A 21,224-nucleotide genomic window follows, 5' to 3' on the forward strand; every position below is an offset into this window, starting at 1 on the left:
TGTGCATGAGGAATGTGGTGTGTGGTTGTGTGTGGTGGTGTGAATGCTATCTGTTGTCTTCCTTGCCTCTTCTGATTAGATCTGTGAGAGCAGAGAAGTTGATCTAGCCAATTAGTGGCTTAAATTGATTAATCAAGTGCTACACACAGAGAGAGAGAGAGAAACTAAACTGAATCAGACACAAGGACTCTGCAGAGAAGGACTCTGCAGAGAAGGACTCTGGAGAGAAGGATGGAACACATTCTCACACACAGGCACATTAGTGACTGTCTAATGTGACTATATTAGAGCCATACTGTCACCATTTGTTAGTTTTATAAAAAATAAATAGAGTATTTTTGGCGACTTGTATTTTTTAAACCTCCCGCTTTGGGCAGGACATGTCAATGTTTAATTTATACAGAATTACTTTTTTTATTTAGACCTCAATTAGCAACGTAATCACTAGTTTGAAAGCGACTGTTTTCTGTATGCTCTGCGGGGCCATTTCCTCCACGTGGGCCACCTCCTAGCAATTTGAGTTTCTGCCAATGACTTTCCAGCCCCCTCGCCAAATGAGTGACGGCTAGCAAGATGCACACACAGCAGAGCGAGGGAGAGAGAGATCAATGGTGACAGTATGGCTATAATATAGTCACATTAGACGGTCACTGATGTGCCTGTGTGAGAGAATGTGTTACAGTTCCATCCTTCTCTCCAGAGTCCTTCTCTCCAGAGTCCTTCTCTCCAGAGTCCTTCTCTGCAGAGTCCTTCTCTCCAGAATCCTTCTCTCCAGAGTCCTTCTCTGCAGAGTCCTTCTCTCCAGAGTCCTTCTCTCCAGAGTCCTTCTCTGCAGAGTCCTTCTCTCCAGAGTCCTTCTCTCCAGAGTCCTTCTCTGCAGAGTCCTTCTCTCCAGAGTCCTTCTCTCCAGAGTCCTTCTCTCCAGAGTCCTTCTCTGCAGAGTCCTTCTCTCCAGAGTCCTTCTCTCCAGACAGAGTCCTTCTCTCCAGAGTCCTTCTCTCCAGAGTCCTTCTCTCCAGAGTCCTTCTCTCCAGAGTCCTTCTCTCCAGAGTCCTTCTCTGCAGAGTCCTTCTCTCCAGAGTCCTTCTCTCCAGAGTCCTTCTCTCCAGAGTCCTTCTCTCCAGAGTCCTTCTCTGCAGAGTCCTTCTCTCCAGAGTCCTTCTCTCCAGAGTCCTTCTCTCCAGAGTCCTTCTCTCCAGAGTCCTTCTCTGCAGAGTCCTTCTCTCCAGCTCTCCAGAGTCCTTCTCTCCAGAGTCCTTCTCTCCAGAGTCCTTCTCTCCAGAGTCCTTCTCTCCAGAGTTCTTCTCTCCAGAGTCCTTCTCTCCAGAGTCCTTCTCTCCAGAGTCCTTCTCTGCAGAGTCCTTCTCTGCAGAGTCCTTCTCTCCAGAGTCCTTCTCTCCAGAGTCCTTCTCTCCAGAGTCTTCTCTCCAGAGTCCTTCTCTCCAGAGTCCTTCTCTCCAGAGTCCTTCTCTCCAGAGTCCTTCTCTCCAGAGTCCTTGTGTCTGATTCATTTTAGTTTCTCTCTCTTTTTTTGTTTGATTAATCAATTTAAGTTTATTTCACTTTTGTATATTATCTACCTCATTTGCTTTGTCAATGTTAACATGTGTTTCCCATGCCAATAAAGGCCCTTGCATTGAATTGATCACCTGACGTGGTGTACGTATGTGACGAAGTACACCATTTTCAGGGACCACTTTTGTCTCGTGAGTTCTACTTTCAGAACTACTGGCTTAAAAAAAAGTATACAAAAGTGCGGGATAATCTCTCACTGATCTCTCACTAACTGATACACAACGTGGCTATGAAATGGTTGCCAGGAGACCATTAATAATCCTACTGGACGAAGAGTCGAGTTGAAAAGTGTGAAAGTTTGGCGCGGTCACCGTGGTTACCATGAACTCTGTATAGGCCATGTCCCCTGGGAGGGGGGTAGCCTACTCCGAATTTGGTGAATGATAATGCACATTTGCAAATGTGCTTATTTTATCCCTCCCTTCAGTATCCATAACGACGTTCTAATAAGGATACTTAATCTTCCAACGGGTTCCCCCAAGGGTTCTAAAGGATAGGATTACAGAACATTGAGATTTCATATCCTCTGTTCTATCCTGAAGGCAATTATATCACTAGTCTCTCTCTCTCTCTCTCTCTCTCTCTCTCTCTCTCTCTTTCTCTCTCTCTCTCTTTCTCTCTCTCTCTCTCTCTTTCTCTCTCTCTCTCTCTCTCTCTCTCTCTCTCTCTCTTCTCTCTCTCTCTCTCTCTCTCTCTCTCTCTCTCTCTCTCTCTCTCTCTCTCTCTCTCTCTCTCTCTCTCTCTCCCCCCCCTCCCTGTGCCAACCAGGACAATGTAATCAATCAATGTAATTTAATTTGATCCTTCAGGCTGGCTCCTGTTTACTGCACCAGGGTAATAAGTTTAATCTTTATCATACGCTTACGAGGGCGTAACAAATAGAGAGGGGCTCTCCGCAGCTTTCAGATGAAATGTTATTAAGCTGAATGAATAATCGAGATGGGCTTCAGATTCACTTTTCAATCTAATGTATGTTTTGAAGAGGAGTTGCACGGGGCTGTAACACACTTCATACTGTAATAAAGGGGCGGAGACACACTTCATACTGTAATAAAGGGGCGGAGACACACTTCATACTGTAATAAAGGGGCGGAGACACACTTCATACTGTAATAAAGGGGCGGAGACACACTTCATATTGTAATAAAGGGGCGGAGACACACTTCATACTGTAATAAAGGGGCAGAGACACACTTCATACTGTAATAAAGGGGCGGAGACACACTTCATACTGTAATAAAGGGGCGGAGACACACTTCATATTGTAATAAAGGGGCGGAGACACACTTCATACTGTAATAAAGGGGCGGAGACACAGTTCATACTGTAATAAAGGGGCGGAGACACACTTCATACTGTAATAAAGGGGCGGAGACACAGTTCATACTGTAATAAAGGGGCGGAGACACAGTTCATACTGTAATAAAGGGGTGGAGACACACTTCATACTGTAATAAAGGGGCGGAGAGACACACTTCATACTGTAATAAAGGGGCGGAGACATACTTCATACTGTAATAAAGGGGATGAGAAACACTTCATACTGTAATAAAGGGGCGGAGACACACTTCATACTGTAATAAAGGGGCGGAGACACAGTTCATACTGTAATAAAGGGGCGGAGACACACTTCATACTGTAATAAATGGGCGGAGACACACTTCATACTGTAATAAAGGGGCGGAGACACACTTCATACTGTAATAAAGGGGAGACACACTTCATACTGTAATAAAGGGGCGGAGACACAGTTCATACTGTAATAAAGGGGCGGAGACACACTTCATACTGTAATAAAGGGGCGGAGACACACTTCATACTGTAATAAAGGGGATGAGAAACACTTCATACTGTAATAAAGGGGCGGAGACACACTTCATACTGTAATAAAGGGGCGGAGACACAGTTCATACTGTAATAAAGGGGCGGAGACACACTTCATACTGTAATAAATGGGCGGAGACACACTTCATACTGTAATAAAGGGGCGGAAACACACTTCATACTGTAATAAAGGGGAGACACACTTCATACTGTAATAAAGGGGCGGAGACACACTTCATATTGTAATAAAGGGGAGGAGACACACTTCATACTGTAATAAAGGGGCGGAGACACACTTCATACTGCAATAAAGGGGCGGAGACACACTTCATACTGTAATAAAGGGGCGGAGACACTTCATACTGTAATAAAGGGGCGGAGACACTTCATACTGTAATAAAGGGGCGGAGACACACTTCATACTGTAATAAAGGGGCGGAGACACACTTCATACTGTAATAAAGGGGCGGAGACACAGTTCATACTGTAATAAAGGGGCGGAGACACAGTTCATACTGTAATAAAGGGGCGGAGACACACTTCATACTGTAATAAAGGGGCGGAGACACACTTCATACTGTAATAAAGGGGCGGAGACACAGTTCATACTGTAATAAAGGGGCGGAGACACATTTCATACTGTAATAAAGGGGCGGAGACACAGTTCATACTGCAATAAAGGGGCGGAGACGCACTTCATACTGTAATAAAGGGGCGGAGACACACTTCATACTGTAATAAAGATTTCTCCGCCACCTTTTAGAGACTGTCCCTAACTGCAGTATAAGGTTTTATGATGCTGATAAAGATTGCTCCGCCACCTTTTAGAGACTGTCCCTAACTGCAGTATAAGGTTTTATGATGCTGATAAAGATTGCTCCGCCACCTTTTAGAGACGGTCCCTAACTGCAGTATAAGGTTTTATGATGTTGATAAAGATTGCTCCGCCACCTTTTAGAGACGGTCCCTAACTGCAGTATAAGGTTTTATCATGGTGATAAAGATTGCTCCGCCACCTTTTAGAGACTGTCCCTAACTGCAGTATAAGGTTTTATAATGCTGATAAAGATTGCTCCGCCACCTTTTAGAGACTGTCCCTAACTGCAGTATAAGGTTTTATGATGCTGATAAAGATTGCTCCGCCACCTTTTAGAGACGGTCCCTAACTGCAGTATAAGGTTTTATGATGCTGATAAAGATTGCACCTCCACCCTTTAGAGACGGTCCCTAACCGTCTCAAACTGTGTTCGAAGGGATGGTTTATAGAAGCGATGGGGGAGGAGGGAAGGGATGGTTTATAGAAGCGATGGGGGAGGAGGAGGAGGGAAGGGATGGTTTATAGAAGTGATGGGGGAGGAGGAGGAGCGATGGGGAAGAAGGAGGAGGGAAGGGATGGTTTATAGAAGTGATGGGGGAGGAGAGAAGGGATGGTTTATAGAAGTGATGGGGGAGGAGGAGGAGCGATGGGGAGAAGGAGGAGAGAAGGGATGGTTTATAGAAGCGATGGGGGAGAAGGAGGAGGGAAGGGATGGTTTATAGAAGTGATGGAGGAGGAGGAGGGAAGGGATGGTTTATAGAAGTGATGGGGGAGGAGGAGGAGCGATGGGGAGAAGGAGGAGAGAAGGGATGGTTTATAGAAGCGATGGGGGAGAAGGAGGAGGGAAGGGATGGTTTATAGAAGTGATGGGGGAGGAGGAGGAGCGATGGGGGAGGAGGAGGAGCGAAGGGATGGTTTATAGAAGAGATGGGGGAGAAGGAGGAGGGAAGGGATGGTTTATAGAAGCGATGGGGGAGGAGGAGGAGGGAAGGGATGGTTTATAGAAGTGATGGGGGAGGAGGAGGAGCGATGGGGGAGAAGGAAGAGGGAAGGGATGGTTTATAGAAGTGATGGGGGAGAAGGAGGAGGGAAGGGATGGTTTATAGAAGTGATGGGGGAGGAGGAGGAGCGATGGGGGAGAAGGAGGAGGGAAGGGATGGTTTATAGAAGCGATGGGGGAGGAGAGAAGGGATGGTTTATAGAAGCGATGGGGGAGAAGGAGGAGAGAAGGGATGGTTTATAGAAGAGATGGGGGAGGAGAGAAGGGATGGTTTATAGAAGCGATGGGGGAGGAGAGAAAGGATGGTTTATAGAAGAGATGGGGAGAAGGAGGAGAGAAGGGATGGTTTATAGAAGCGATGGGGGAGGAGAGAAGGGATGGTTTATAGAAGCGATGGGGAGGAGAGAAGGGATGGTTTATAGAAGTGATGGGGGGGAGAGAAGGGATGGTTTATAGAAGTGATGGGGGAGGAGAGAATGGATGGGGGAGGAGGATGAGAGAAGGGATGGTTTATAGAAGCGATGGGGGAGAAGGAGGAGGGAAGGGATGGTTTATAGAAGCGATGGGGGAGGAGAGAAGGGGTGGTTTATAGAAGCGATGGGGGAGGAGAGAAGGGATGGTTTACAGAAGTGATGGGGGAGGAGAGAAGGGATGGGGGAGGAGGATGAGAGAAGGGATGGTTTATAGAAGCGATGGGGGAGAAGGAGGGGATGGATGTTGCTCCCAGACTAATGTGTAATGTGATTAACTAACAGCCATGTGCCGTTGCAGGGCAAGATCTTGGCGACGAGAGAGATTGGTTCCTTTCCCAGCGATGCCGTTAGGCCATGCCCATGTGTAAGTATAGATGCTAATTTAACAACTCATTTAAAGGCTTAATGAAGCATTCATAAAACTTCATAAGCATTCATAAAACTTCATAAGCCTTCATAAACTTCATAAGCCTTCATAAACTTCATAAGCCTTCATAAACCTTCATAAACTTCATAAGCCTTCATAAAACTTCATAAGCCTTCATAAACCTTCATAAGCCTCCATAAAACTTCATAAAACTTCATAAGCCTTCATAAGCCTTCATAAAACTTCATAAGCCTTCATAAACTTCATAAACCTTCATAAGCATTTGTTACGAATCCCTTTTGGCCTGACAGTCTAGGGGGGATGGTAATGAGACCCGTAACATAACTCATGCAAATTATTATTGTGACAAAGTAAAAGTGTGCACGAAATAACCACGACAACAGAAATCTACCGTCAAACTCTAGGTTTATTTATAAACACACGGTAATGGGGGGAGCAGGAAAAGGGGCTGAGCTGGACCCAAGGAAAGAAACAATAAGTATTCAAAAACACCCCTAAGCTAGACTAGCCTACTTTAACAACAGCTAACTAACTAACCAAAAATACAGTGGGTGGTCCGCCCAGTTCTAACTAGTGTATTTAACAAAGTTCACCTACGGGTAGTGTATGCCCATGGGCGACTTGTCTTGGTTTCCCCCTTTTCCCACCAGCAACAAACAAACACCATAACCAAAAACAATACTCACAGGTGATGACAAAGTGCTATGGAGGTGCTTTAAACAAAAGAGAGGTTAAGACACAAAGCGAGAGTGAAACACAGAGACCTACAGACATGGCATTTACAGAGAGATTGAGCTAGAGATTGCTCTAGAGATTGCTATAGAACAAACAAATGATGGGGTTTTTAAACCATGGGGAAGGAACTGTGATAGGGTAGGAAATAGGAGGAGGTGTGTCTTCTGATTGATGATTGATTGTTGATTGATTGGGGAGTGATGATTTTCACCTGTGAGGGGAGAAGGAGAGAAAAGAAACACACACACAGGATACACACACACACAGGATAACTGTATCCGTAACACTCCCACCCTTAAAAGAGCAACCCTAGGGGTTGCGACTGAGTATTCATTGAAATACTGTACAACAAAGCAACAACCTTGCAAAACATACAGAAATCATTTTCACACACGAGATAAAGCATCTGCCAACATATTATCAGAACCCTTTTTGTGGCGGATCTCCAAATTATAATTTTGTACAATCAGCGCCCAACGCATAAGGCGCTGGTTCTGGTTGTACATTCGGTGGAGAAAAACTAAGTCAGTATATACAATCACGGGTAGGGCACTGGAACCAATATATACTTCAAAGTATTGCAGAGCCAACAACAAAGCAAGAGCTTCTTGTTCTATTGTCGCATAGTTTGTTTGACATTTATTACATTTACGTGAAAAATAACAAACGGGATGATCCACTCCACTCTTGTCCTGCTGCAGTAGAACAGCACCAGCACCTCTGGCACTAGCATCTACCTCAAGTTTGAACGGTTGTTCAAAATCTGGAGCAGCAAGTACAGGTGTACTACATAAGAGTGCTTTCGCAGATTCAAAAGCTCTCTTACAATCAGGGGACCACACAAATGATCTAGCCGGACTAAGCAAATCGGTCAATGGAGCAACTACCGCAGAGAAATTTTTACAGAAGCTACGGTAGTAGCCAACCATCCCTAAAAAGCGGCGTGGCTCTCGTCTGGTGGTAGGTGCAGGGAATGCAGTTATAGCCAAGACCTTGGCATCAACAGGGTGCACCTGTCCATGGCCAACCTCTTTACCGAGATAGGTAACAGTAGCCTTCCCAAACTCGCACTTTGCCAAGTTCAGGGTTAGAGAAGCAGCTGCCAACCGTTCACATACTACCCTTAGAGAGTCAACATGATCTGACCACTCAGATGAATAAATCACTAGGTCATCAAGGTATGCACTACAATTAGGAACGCCAGCTAATACGGAGTTAACCAGTCGTTGGAAGGTGGCTGGTGCATTTCGCATCCCAAAAGCCATGACTGAGTACTGTAGGAAGTTGTCTGGGGTCACAAAGGCAGAAATCTCAGAAGCACGTGAAGTTAACGGAACCTGCCAGTAACCTTTTAAGAGGTCTAACTTAGTTACATACTTAGCAGCACCAATAGTGTCGATACAGTCGTCCAGTCGGGGTAACGGGAACGAATCTGGCATTGTGACAGAATTTACCTTTCGATAATCCGTACATAACCTGGACGTACCATCAGGTTTAGGAACCAAAATGCAAGGAGAACTCCAAGGGCTTGAACTTGGCTTAGCCAGGTCATTCTCCAACAAATATCTCACCTCATCCCTCATTATCTTCCTCTTGGAAGCGTTGATACGATATGGGTGTTGCTTGATAGGTGTAGCATTTCCAACATTAATGTCATGTTCCAACACATTTGTGCGAGTAGGAACGTCATTAAAGAGACATGGAAAACTGTGTAGTAGCCTCACAATATCATTGGCCTGTCCATCCGTTAAATGAACCAGACCGGATTGGATAGACAGCAACATTTCTGAGTTGGGCAATCTAACACACTGCTGCTGAGTATTGCGCAACTCCAAGCCATCAACATCATCAATATGACAGTCCACTATCATAGCAGTAGTAGCAGAGGAGACAGCAGTACCTTCCTCTGTTTTTGAACTCTAACTGTGTGATGGGTCGGGTGTGGTAAGCTTTAAACATGTTAATGTGACACACACGAGATTGGCGTTGTCTATCAGGAGTTTGAAGCACATAGTCAGTTTCACTTATTTTCTTTTCAATTAAATAAGGACCCGAGAAACGAGCTGACAGTGAAGATCCTGGAACAGGTAATAACACCAGTACTTGGTCACCTGGCTGTAGTGGACGAGAAACAGCCTCTTTATCATAGTGTCTTTTCATGCTCCTCTGTGAGGAAGACAGAGCTTCCTTTGCGAGAGCACAAGCTTGTGTAGGTGCTCACGAAAGCGACTAACGTAGTCCAACACATTCTCATCTCTGGTACACAACTCTTGGGACAAGAACTGTTCTTTAAGGACTTTCATTGGTCCTCTCACTGTGTGACCAAACACCAGTTCAGCCGGGCTGAAACCTAGGGACTCCTGCACAGTTTCACGAGCAGCAAACAAAACTAGAGGAACTCCCTCATCCCAATCTTTCTCAGATTCCAAACAATATTTACGTAGCATAGACTTCAGTGTCTGATGCCATCTTTCAAGTGCACCCTGAGACTCTGGGTGATAGGCGCTTGACACACGGTGCGCAATTGACAAGGATTTTAACACCTGCCTGAAGAGCTTGGATAGGAAATTGGTACCTTGATCGCTTTGTACCACCCTAGGTAACCCGAATGTCGTGAAGAATTTTATTAAGGCTTTACTCACTACCGGGGCTGTAATCCTTCTCAGAGGAATGGCCTCGGGGTATCTTGTAGCCATACACATTATCGTTAACAAAAACTGGTTACCCGATTTTGTCTTCGGTAACGGTCCGACACAATCAACTACCACATGCTCGAATGGTTCACCTATGACAGGTATGGGACAAAGAGGAGCGGGAGGAATAACCTGATTTGGTTTTCCTGTTATCTGACAGGTGTGGCATGTCCGACAGAACTGAGCCACATCTTGTTTTAAACCCGGCCAAAAGAAATGTCGAAGGATCCGATCATAAGTTTTTGTGATTCCTAAATGACCAGACCACTGGTGATCATGAGCAAGGGATAACACATTTTGTCGAAAGGCTGTAGGAATCACTATTTGGTAAACAGCATTCAAATCTCCATCCGCGTCAACATGGGATTTCCATTTACGCATGAGGAGATTACCATCAATGAAGTAAGCCACGTTCTTCTTCTTCACATCTTCCAATGAGACAACACTAGAAAAACATTTAGCAAGCTTGTTGTCAACCTTTGGTTAGCAATCAGCTGCTCACGAGTGACTGGTAACTGTATTGCATCAGCAATAAGTTCAACGTTCTTTGATTCTTTCCTGGGCTGTTTGTCAGAGGTGATCAGCTTCTCAGAGGTATCACACAATCCATCTTCTTGATCAACCTCTTTGAACAGAACAGTGTTCGACAAATCTATCACGTCACCCTCTTGTCGTGCCTGAGCACGAGTGACAGCACAAGCGGGGAACACATGTGGATAACTCTGTGCCAGCTCATTAGAGAGAGAGTGGTCACTTTTATCCAATACTTCCAATACGGGTACTACCTTTCCTCCGGCAATATCGTTACCCATTATAAAGGTCACACCTTTCAATGGCAACATAGGGCGTACCCCCACTCTGAATATTCCACTGATTAACTCAGAGTGTACTTTCACAAAGTGCAATGGCACTGGGACAAAACCCATTTCAATACCCTGCACTAACACACTGGAACCACAATATGTATCGTCAGATAAGGGCAACACATCAGACAATATAAACGACTGCGCCGCACCAGTATCTCTAAGGATTTTAACCGGTCGCTGAGACGCTTCGTCATTCGTTAGGGACACAAACCCTCGAAAATGAATGGTTCATAACTGCGGTCGGGGACTGAGACTTTCAAACTACAGTTACCCTGAGGCACCTGTTTTGTTGCAGACCTCACAACCGTACGAATTAGAGCAACACCTGTTGGTGGCTTGGCACGAAGAGGCATCCCTTGTTTGCGTTTAAGCAGGAAGCAATCATTAATCATATGTCCTACTTTATGACAATAGAAACAGGGACGCTCATTCTTCTGGCGTGCTTGATATACTACTGCTGGCCGACTAGGGCTAAAGGTAGGAAACTCAGTGGCTCTACTCTCAGTTTGAGCCGAAAACACACTCTTGTGCGTCAACACAAACTCGTCTGCCAACACAGACGCTTCTGCCAGGGAGGATACTTTCTGTTCGTTTAGGTAAACTACAATGCGTTCGGGTAAGCAATTTTTAAACTCTTCCAACAAGATTAACTCCCGGAGAGAGTTGAAATCAGTTACCTTACTAGCAGCATGCCATTTATCAAACAGATTTCCCTTGTCTCTAGCAAATTCCACATAAGTCTTACTAGAAGACTTTCTATGAGACCTAAATCTCTGTCGGTATGCCTCAGGCACAAGCTTATAGGCACGAAGAACAGTAGCTTTGACCACTTCGTAATTCAAACTGTCCTCCAGAGGTAACGCTGACAAAACCTCTTGGACTTTACCAGTTAATTTACACTGAAGTAATAGGCACCATACCTCTTCAGGCCATTTCAATGCTACGGCTCAAATACACAAAAATAGGAGTCAACCTCTGACTCTCTGAACAAAGGTACTAAGGCAATCTGCCTACTAATGTCAAACGTGTTTGAGGACACAGTAGGTGAGGACGGCTCACAAACAGGCACAGTAGGACCGGAGGCTAGCCTCGCTGTCTCTGCCTCCAGTTCCATCTGGCGCATTTTGAACTCCAACTGCCTTTGTTCTCTGTCTGCCTCAATTTTACACATCTCCAAATGCCGTTGTTCTCGTTCTTTTTCTGCCTCTATTTTGCATATCTCTAACTGGAGAGTCTCTTGCCTAATTTGGGCTCTCTTCCACCTCCAGTTGGAACTGTGCTAAACAGACATCCCTCCTGGCATCACCGTTTGACAGTGGGGAGAGTGGATCAAAACGGGACAATGTGGCTGGTGTTTTAGCCTCTCCCTCATTATCAGACACCAATGGGCTTACAGGAGCAGCAACATCCGCTACAGGGGTAGTAGACTCAGGCAGCGGTAACACAAGCACCTGCTCTTCCAACAATACATTTAACACTAGCTGTTTAACCTCTTAAGTCGACCCTCTACTTTTTTGAACATTCTGTTAAAAATCATTATTGTGCGGTTTGTGTAACGCCGAAATGCTAATTATTTTGTTTACGTCCCCTGTGGGTCTTTTGGGGTGTTGCATGCTATCAGATAATAGCTTCTCATGCTTTCGCCGAAAAGCATTTTAAAAATCTGACTTGTTGCCTGGATTCACAACGAGTGTAGCTTTAATTCGATACCCTGCATGTGTATTTTAATGAACTTTTGAGTTTTAACTAATACTATTAGCATTTAGCGTAGCGCATTTGCATTTCCAGAGCTCTAGTTGGGACGCAAGCGTCCCTAGTAGAAGCAACAGGTTAACCTCCGCCTTAACTAAACTCTGCGGAATCGATACTGAATAATGGTCAGCCAAGGTCATTAAATCAACTCTACGACATTTGTCAAAAACCTCCCACGAAGGGTTATCCAAAAAGGATCTCAAATCAAAAGTAGTCATTTTACACTACTTCACAAGTGCCAAAGAAAATAGCAAACACTAATGCTACTTCAGCTATGACGCTCAACACTGAACTATACCACTACAACAAGCTACATGAGCGGCATGGGTGTCAGTTATGACAGATCCCGGACGAGGCTCCACTTATGTTACGAATCCCTTTTGGCCCGACAGTCTAGGGGGGATGGTAATGAGACCCGTAACATAACTCATGCAAATTATTATTGTGACAAAGTAAAAGTGTGCACGAAATAACCACGACAACAGAAATCTACCGTCAAACTCTAGGTTTATTTATAAACACACGGTAATGGGGGGAGCAGGAAAAGGGGCTGAGCTGGACCCAAGGAAAGAAACAATAAGTATTCAAAAACACCCCTTTAGCTAGACTAGCCTACTTTAACAACAGCTAACTAACTAACCAAAAATACAGTGGGTGGTCCGCCCAGTTCTAACTAGTGTATTTAACAAAGTTCACCTACGGGTAGTGTATGCCCATGGGCGACTTGTCTTGGTTTCCCCCTTTTCCCACCAGCAACAAACAAACACCATAACCAAAAACAATACTCACAGGTGATGACAAAGTGCTATGGAGGTGCTTTAAACAAAAGAGAGGTTAAGACACAAAGCGAGAGTGAAACACAGAGACCTACAGACATGGCATTTACAGAGAGATTGAGCTAGAGATTGAGCTAGAGATTGCTCCAGAGCAAACAAATGATGGGGTTTTTAAACCATGGGGAAGGAACTGTGATAGGGTAGGAAATAGGAGGAGGTGTGTCTTCTGATTGATGATTGATTGTTGATTGATTGGGGAGTGATGATTTTCACCTGTGAGGGGAGAAGGAGAGAAAAGAAACACACACACAGGATACACACACACAGGATAACTGTATCCGTAACAGCATTCATAAAACTTCATAAGCCTTCATAAACTTTCATAAGCCTTCATAAAACTTCATAAGCATTCATAAAACTTCATAAGCATTCATAAAACTTCATAAGCATTCATAAACCTTCATAAGCATTCAAAAAACTGCATAAGCATTCATAAAACTTCATAAGCATTCATAAAACTTCATAAGCCTTCACAAAACTTCATAAGCCTTCATAAAACTTCATAAGCCTTCATAAACTTTCATAAGCCTTCATAAAACTTCATAAGCATTCATAAACTTTCATAAGCCTTCATAAAACTTCATAAGCATTCATAAAACTTCATAAGCCTTCATAAACCCTTTCTAATGCCTACGTTCTTCACAGGTGATTGCTCATTACTGCAGATGACCTCTTACTTGTCTGCATTGATTTCATTTAGCTGGAAATAACTGTTTCTCACTGTCCCTCCCAGGTACCCAAACCAGTGGATTATTCAGCCCAGCTGTGGTAGGTGAAACAGCAACTCTTTTATGTTAGGAATAATAATGTCATTGTTACTGGGTTTCCAATGGTTATTTGTGGACTGTTTGTGATTGTCGAATGATTGTGTGTTGATTGTGTGATTGTTGGTTGAGGGTTGTCTGATGGTTGTGTGTTGGTTGTGTGATGTTTATCTCATGGTTTTCTCATGGTCAGGTTTGCAGGGCCAATGGAGAGGCAGGAGGCGACGGTAAAGCTGATGGACAGAGAGAACAGCACCTTCCTGATCAGACACCGGACCAGAGAGTCTAACGAGTATGCCATCAGTATCAAGTAAGTGGACCTGGGGCCGGGACGTGTGTGTGTGTGTGTGTGTGTGTGTGTCAGCATCATGTACGTGCAAGCAGGGGCATGTTCTTCACTTCCAGGACCATGGTGTAACTGTCATGTCACACTGTCCTGTTCAAGAGCCATTGATAGTCTGAAATATTTTTTGGGACTGTGTTTTAACCTTCCATGTTATATGTGGAGCAGGAAATGACGACTTCCACTGTTCCAAACAGAATCAGGATTTAACTGCTGTGTCATTGGACACTCCCATGGTCAGTTAGCCATTCAAATTGTGTTTTTTGGGATGTGTCAGACATTGTCCAGTTATTCGGCTACGGTCTATGGGCTAGAGACTATGAAGTAGAGCAGAGTCGAGGGCCTCGGAAATGGTGTCTGGTAATGGGACACAGCTCTCCAGCCAGTGGCATTCAAGCCGTAGTAGACTCTATGGTTGTCAAGGCGGGCTCTATGGTTGTCAAGGTGGGCTCTATGGTTGTCAAGGTGGGCTCTATGGTTGTCAAGGTGAACTCTATGGTTGTCAAGGTGGACTCTATGGTTGTCAAGGTGGACTCTATGGTTGTCAAGGTGGACACTATGGTAGACTCTATGGTGGAGTCTGTGGTTGTTAAGGTGGACTCTATGGTTGTCAAGGTGGACTCTATGGTTGTCAAGGTGGACTCTATGGTTGTCAAGGTGGACTCTATGGTAGACTCTATGGTGGAGTCTATGGTTGTCAAGGTGGACTCTATGGTTGTCAAGGTGGACTCTATGGTAGACTATGGTAGACTCTATGGTGGACTCTATGGTGGTCAAGGTGGACTCTATGGTTGTCAAGGTGGACTCTATGGTGGACTCTATGGTTATCAAGGTGGACTCTATGGTTGTCATGGTGGACTCTGGTTATCATGGTGGACCCTATGTTTGTAAAGATGGACAGTCAGGAGACTGAGAAGATGTGGCATGGTCCTCAGATCCTCAAAAGGTTCTACAGCTGCGCTATCGATAGCATGGTTGCATCACTGCCTCATATGGCAACTGTTTGGCCTCCGACCGCAAGGCACTACAGAGTGTAGTGAGAACGGCCCGGTATATCACTGGGGCTAAGCTTCCTGCCATCCAGGACCTATATACTAGGAGGTGTCAGAGGAAGGCCCTAAAAATAGTCAAATACTCCAGCCACCCTAGTCATAGACTGTTCTCTATGCTACAGCACGGGAAGCGGTACCAGAGCGCCAAGTCTAGGTCCAAGAGGCTTCTAAACACCTTCTACCCCCAGCCATAAGACTTCTGAACATACAATCAAATGGCTACCCAGACTATTTGCATTGACCCCTCCTCCTTTACGCTGCTGCTACTCTCTGTTTATTATCTATGCATAGTCACTTTAATAATTCTACCTACATGTACATATGACCTCCTATACCTCGACTAACCTGTGCCCCCCTCACATTGACTCTGTACCGGTACACCCTGTATATATAGCCTCGCTACTTTTATTTACAGTTGAAGTAGAAAATGTACATACACCGAAGCCAAATTTAAACACAGTTTTTCACAATTCCTGGCATTTAAACCTAGTAAAAATGCATTGTCTGAAAGACGAGGATATTTACAGTCATCTGAAGGACCTGATTGAGTAAGTCTGTTGATCTCTCCATATGGACATTTCATTTCATCTATCCATATATACCATTGATAAACAGTATGTACAGTTGAAGTCGGAAGTTTACATACACCTCGGCCAACTACATTTAAACTACGTTTTTCACAATTCCTGACATTTAATCCTAGTAAAAATTCCCTGTCTTAGGTTAGTTAGGATCACCACTTTATTTTAAGAATGTTAAATGTCAGAATAATAGAAGAGAGAATTTTTTATTTCAGCTTTGATTTCTTTCATCACATTCCCAGTGGGTCAGAAGTTGACATGCACTCAATTAGTATTTGGTAGCATTGCCTTTAAATTGTTCAACTTGGGTCAAATGTTTCGGGTAGCCTTCCACATGCTTCCCACAATAAGTTCGGTGAATGTTGGCCCATTCCTCCTGACAGATCTGGTGTAATGGAGTCAGGTTTGTAGGCCTCCTTGCTCGCACACACTTTTTCATTTCTGCCCACACATGTTCTATAGGGTTGAGGTCAGGGCTTTGTGATGGGCACTCCAATACCTTGACTATGTTGTCCTTAAGCCATTTTGCCACAACTTTGGAAGTATGATTGGGGTCATTGTCCATTTGGAAGACTAATTTGTGACCAAGCTTTAACTTCTTGACTGATATTTTGAGATGTTGCTTCAATATATCCACATAATTAATTCCTCATGACCCCATCTATTTTGTGAAGTGCACCAGTCCCTCCTGCAGCAAAGCACCCCCTACAATATGATGCTGCCACCCCCGTGCTTCACGGTTGGGATGGTGTTCTTCGGCTTGCAAGCCTCCCCCTTTTTCCTCCAAACATAACGATGGTCATTATGGCCAAACAGTTCTCTTTTTGTTTCATCAGACCAGAGGACATTTCTACAAAAAGTACAATCTTTGTCCCCATATGCAGTTGCAAACCGTAGTCTGGCTTTTTTATGGTGGTTTTGGAGCAGTGGTTCTCCCTTGCTGAGCGGCCTTTCAGGTCGATATAGGACCCATAGATACTTTTGTACCCTCCAGCGTCTTCACAAGGTCCGTTGATGTTATTCTGGGATTGATTTGCACTTTTCGCACAAAAGTACGTTAATATATTGGAGACAGAATGCGTCTCCTTCCTGAGCGGTATGATGGCTGCGTGGTCCCATGGTGTTTATACTTGCATACTATTGTTTGAATAGATGAATGTGGTACCTTCAGGCATTTGGACATTTCTCCCAAGGATGAACCAGACTTGTGGAGGTCTACAAATTTTTTCTGAGGTCTTGGTTGATTTCTTTTGATTTTTCCATGAGTTTGAAGGAAGGCCTTGAAATACATCCACAGGTACACCTCCAATTGACTAAAATGATGTCAATTAGCCTATCAAAAGTTTCTAAAGCCATGACATCATTTTTTTGAATTTTCCAAGCTGGTTGAAGGTACAGTCAATTTAGTGTATGTAAACTTCTGACCCACTGGAATTGTGATACAGTGAATTATAAGTGAAATAACCTGTGAACAATTGTTGGAAAAATTACATGTACAAAGTAGATGTAATAACCGACTTGCCAAAACTATAGTTTGTTAACAAGAAATTTGTGGAGTGGTTGAAAAATGAGTTTTAATGACTCCAACCTATGTGTATGTAAACTTCCGAATTCAACTGTATTTAAAAAGAAACATTTTTCCCAAAACTGCGTTGTTGGTTATTAAGGGCTTGTAAGTAAAGCATTTCATTGTTGTATTCTGCTAATGTGACAAATAACATTTTGGTTTGATTAGCTAAAGCCTAGTCATTTTCTGCCCACAGGTTCAACGACGAAGTCAAACACATCAAGATCCTGACAAAGAATGAATGCTTTTACATCGCAGAGACCAGGCTGTTTAAGACTGTGTTGGTATGTCGTGTTTTGGTCCCACTTTGCAATTTAGCAATTTAGCGATACAGTATACAGAATTATACCACAGCGTTGTTGAATACTCTTTTCTGTTTGGCTAGAAGGGCATCCTAAAACCAGAAATGGACAGTAGGAAAAGATGGGAATTTGTCTTCTGCTTTTTATCCAACCTCCCCGACACACACACACACACACACACACACACACACACACGCACACACACACACACACACACACACACACACACACACACACACACGTCCCACGTTTCTAGTTTAGTGGTGTAATGCTGTCAAATCCTCCCATGTTTCTAGTTTAGTGACACTATGCTGTCAAATCCTCCCACATGTTTCTAGTTTAGTAGCGCTATGCTGTCATCATCCCCCCAAAAACAATACCATCCCAATAGAACAATACCATCCCAATTTACATTTACATTTAAGTCATTTAGCAGACGCTCTTATCCAGAGCGACTTACAAATTGGTGCTTTCACCTTATGACATCCAGTGGAACAGCCACTTTACAATAGTGCATCTAGGTCTTTTAGGGGGGAGAAGGATTACTTTATCCTATCCTAGGTATTCCTTAAAGAGGTGGGGTTTCAGGTGTCTCCGGAAGGTGGTGATTGACTCCGCTGTCCTGGCGTCGTGAGGGAGTTTGTTCCACCATTGGGGGGCCAGAGCAGCGAACAGTTTTGACTGGGCTGAGCGGGAACTGTACTTCCTCAGTGGTAGGGAGGCGAGCAGGCCAGAGGTGGATGAACGCAGTGCCCTTGTTTGGGTGTAGGGCCTGATCAGAGCCTGGAGGTACTGAGGTGCCGTTCCCCTCACAGCTCCGTAGGCAAGCACCATGGTCTTGTAGCGGATGCGAGCTTCAACTGGAAGCCAGTGGAGAGAGCGGAGGAGCGGGGTGACGTGAGAGAACTTGGGAAGGTTGAACACCAGACGGGCTGCGGCGTTCTGGATGAGTTGTAGGGGTTTAATGGCACAGGCAGGGAGCCCAGCCAACAGCGAGTTGCAGTAATCCAGACGGGAGATGACAAGTGCCTGGATTAGGACCTGCGCCGCTTCCTGTGTGAGGCAGGGTCGTACTCTGCGGATGTTGTAGAGCATGAACCTACAGGAACGGGCCACCGCCTTGATGTTATTTGAGAACGACAGGGTGTTGTCCAGGATCACGCCAAGGTTCTTAGCGCTCTGGGACGAGGACACAATGGAGTTGTCAACCGTGATGGCGAGATCATGGAACGGGCAGTCCTTCCCGGGAGGAAGAGCAGCTCCGTCTTGCCGAGGTTCAGCTTGAGGTGATGATCCGTCATCCACACTGATATGTCTGCCAGACATGCAGAGATGCGATTCGCCACCTGGTCGTCAGAAGGGGGAAAGGAGAAGATTAATTGTGTGTCGTCTGCATAGCAATGATAGGAGAGACCATGTGAGGTTATGACAGAGCCAAGTGACTTGGTGTATAGCGAGAATAGGAGAGGGCCTAGAACAGAGCCCTGGGGACACCAGTGGTGAGAGCACGTGGTGAGGAGACGGATTCTCGCCACGCCACCTGGTAGGAGCGACCTGTGAAGTAGGACGCAATCAAGCGTGGGCCGCGCCGGAGATGCCCAACTCGGAGAGGGTGGAGAGGAGGATCTGATGGTTCACAGTATCGAAGGCAGCCGATAGGTCTAGAAGGATGAGAGCAGAGGAGAGAGAGTTAGCTTTAGCAGTGCGGAGCGCCTCCGTGATACAGAGAAGAGCAGTCTCAGTTGAATGACTAGTCTTGAAACCTGACTGATTTGGATCAAGAAGGTCATTCTGAGAGAGATAGCGGGAGAGCTGGCCAAGGACGGCACGTTAAAGAGTTTTGGAGAGAAAAGAAAGAAGGGATACTGGTCTGTAGTTGTTGACATCGGAGGGATCGAGTGTAGGTTTTTTCAGAAGGGGTGCAACTCTCGCTCTCTTGAAGACAGGAGGGACGTAGCCAGCGGTCAGGGATGAGTTGATGAGCGAGGTGAGGTAAGGGAGAAGGTCACCGGAGATGGTCTGGAGAAGAGAGGAGGGGATAGGGTCAAGCGGGCAGGTTGTTGGGCGGCCGGCCGTCACAAGACGCGAGATGTCATCTGGAGAGAGAGGGGAGAAAGAGGTCAGAGCACAGGGTAGGGCAGTGTGAGCAGAACCAGCGGTGTCGTTTGACTTAGCAACGAGGATTGGATGTCGTCGACCTTCTTTTCAAAATGGTTGACGAAGTCATCTGCAGAGAGGGAGGAGGGGGGAGGGGGAGGAGGATTCAAGAGGGAGGAGAAGGTGGCAAAGAGCTTCCTAGGGTTAGAGGCAGATGCTTGGAATTTAGAGTGGTAGAAAGTGGCTTTAGCAGCAGAGACAGAGGAGGAACATGTAGAGAGGAGGGAGTGAAAGGATGCCAGGACCGCAGGGAGGCGAGTTTTCCTCCATTTCCGCTCGGCTGCCCGGAGCCCTGTTCTGTGAGCTCGCAATGAGTCGTCGAGCCACGGAGCGGGAGGGGAGGACCGAGCCGGCCTGGAGGATAGGGGACATAGAGAGTCAAAGGATGCAGAAAGGGAGGAGAGGAGGGTTGAGGAGGCAGAATCAGGAGATAGGTTGGAGAAGGTTTGAGCAGAGGGAAGAGATGATAGGATGGAAGAGGAGAGAGTAGCGGGGGAGAGAGAGCGAAGGTTGGGACGGCGCGATACCATCCGAGTAGGGGCAGTGTGGGAAGTGTTGGATGAGAGCGAGAGGGAAAAGGATACAAGGTAGTGGTCGGAGACTTGGAGGGGAGTTGCAATGAGGTTAGTGGAGGAACAGCATCTAGTAAAGATGAGGTCGAGCGTATTGCCTGCCTTGTGAGTAGGGGGAAGGTGAGAGGGTGAGGTCAAAAGAGGAGAGGAGTGGAAAGAAGGAGGCAGAGAGGAATGAGTCAAAGGTAGACGTGGGGAGGTTAAAGTCGCCCAGAACTGTGAGAGGTGAGCCGTCCTCAGGAAAGGAGCTTATCAAGGCATCAAGCTCATTGATGAACTCTCCGAGGAACCTGGAGGGCGATAAATGATAAGGATGTTAAGCTTGAAAGGGCTGGTAACTGTGACAGCATGGAATTCAAAGGAGGCGATAGACAGATGGGTAAGGGGAGAAAGAGAATGACCACTTGGGAGAGATGAGGATCCCGGTGCCACCACCCCGCTGACCAGAAGCTCTCGGGGTGTGCGAGAGCACGTGGGCGGACGAAGAGAGAGCAGTAGGAGTAGCGGTGTTGTCTGTGGTGATCCATGTTTCCGTCAGAGCCAAGAAGTCTAGGGACTGGAGGGAGGCATAGGCTGAGATGAACTCTGCCTTGTTGGCCGCAGATCGGCAGTTCCAGAGGCTACCGGAGACCTGGAACTCCACGTGGGTCGTGCGCGCTGGGACCACCAGATTAGGGTGGCCGCGGCCATGCGGTGTGGAGCGTTTGTATGGTCTGTGCAGAGAGGAGAGAACAGGGATAGACAGACACATAGTTGACAGGCTAGAGAAGAGGCTACGCTAATGCAGAGGAGATTGGAATGACAAGTGGACTACACGTCTCGAATGTTCAGAAAGTTAAGCTTACGTAGCAAGAATCTAATTGACTAAAATGATTAAAATGATACAGTACTGCTGGGGTAGGCTAGCTGCGTTGTTGACCCTACCCT

At 45.6% G+C, this 21,224-nt stretch overlaps 1 protein-coding gene across 2 annotated transcripts in view; it reads left to right on the forward strand.

Moving 5' to 3' along the window:
- The window catches only part of vav3b (vav 3 guanine nucleotide exchange factor b), a 125,060-nt gene that overhangs the window by 73,321 nt on the left and 30,515 nt on the right, over positions 1-21,224 (forward strand). For both annotated transcript variants that reach the window (XM_065013787.1, XM_065013788.1), the window contains exons 21-24: positions 5,988-6,053; positions 13,693-13,727; positions 13,917-14,033; positions 17,463-17,550. In XM_065013787.1, coding sequence (XP_064869859.1) covers positions 5,988-6,053; positions 13,693-13,727; positions 13,917-14,033; positions 17,463-17,550 — 306 coding nt within the window. The remainder of the gene's footprint in view (positions 1-5,987; positions 6,054-13,692; positions 13,728-13,916; positions 14,034-17,462; positions 17,551-21,224) is intronic.

This window comes from Oncorhynchus nerka, linkage group LG9b (genome assembly GCF_034236695.1).
Source record: "Oncorhynchus nerka isolate Pitt River linkage group LG9b, Oner_Uvic_2.0, whole genome shotgun sequence".
Classification (NCBI taxonomy): Eukaryota; Metazoa; Chordata; class Actinopteri; order Salmoniformes; family Salmonidae; genus Oncorhynchus; species Oncorhynchus nerka.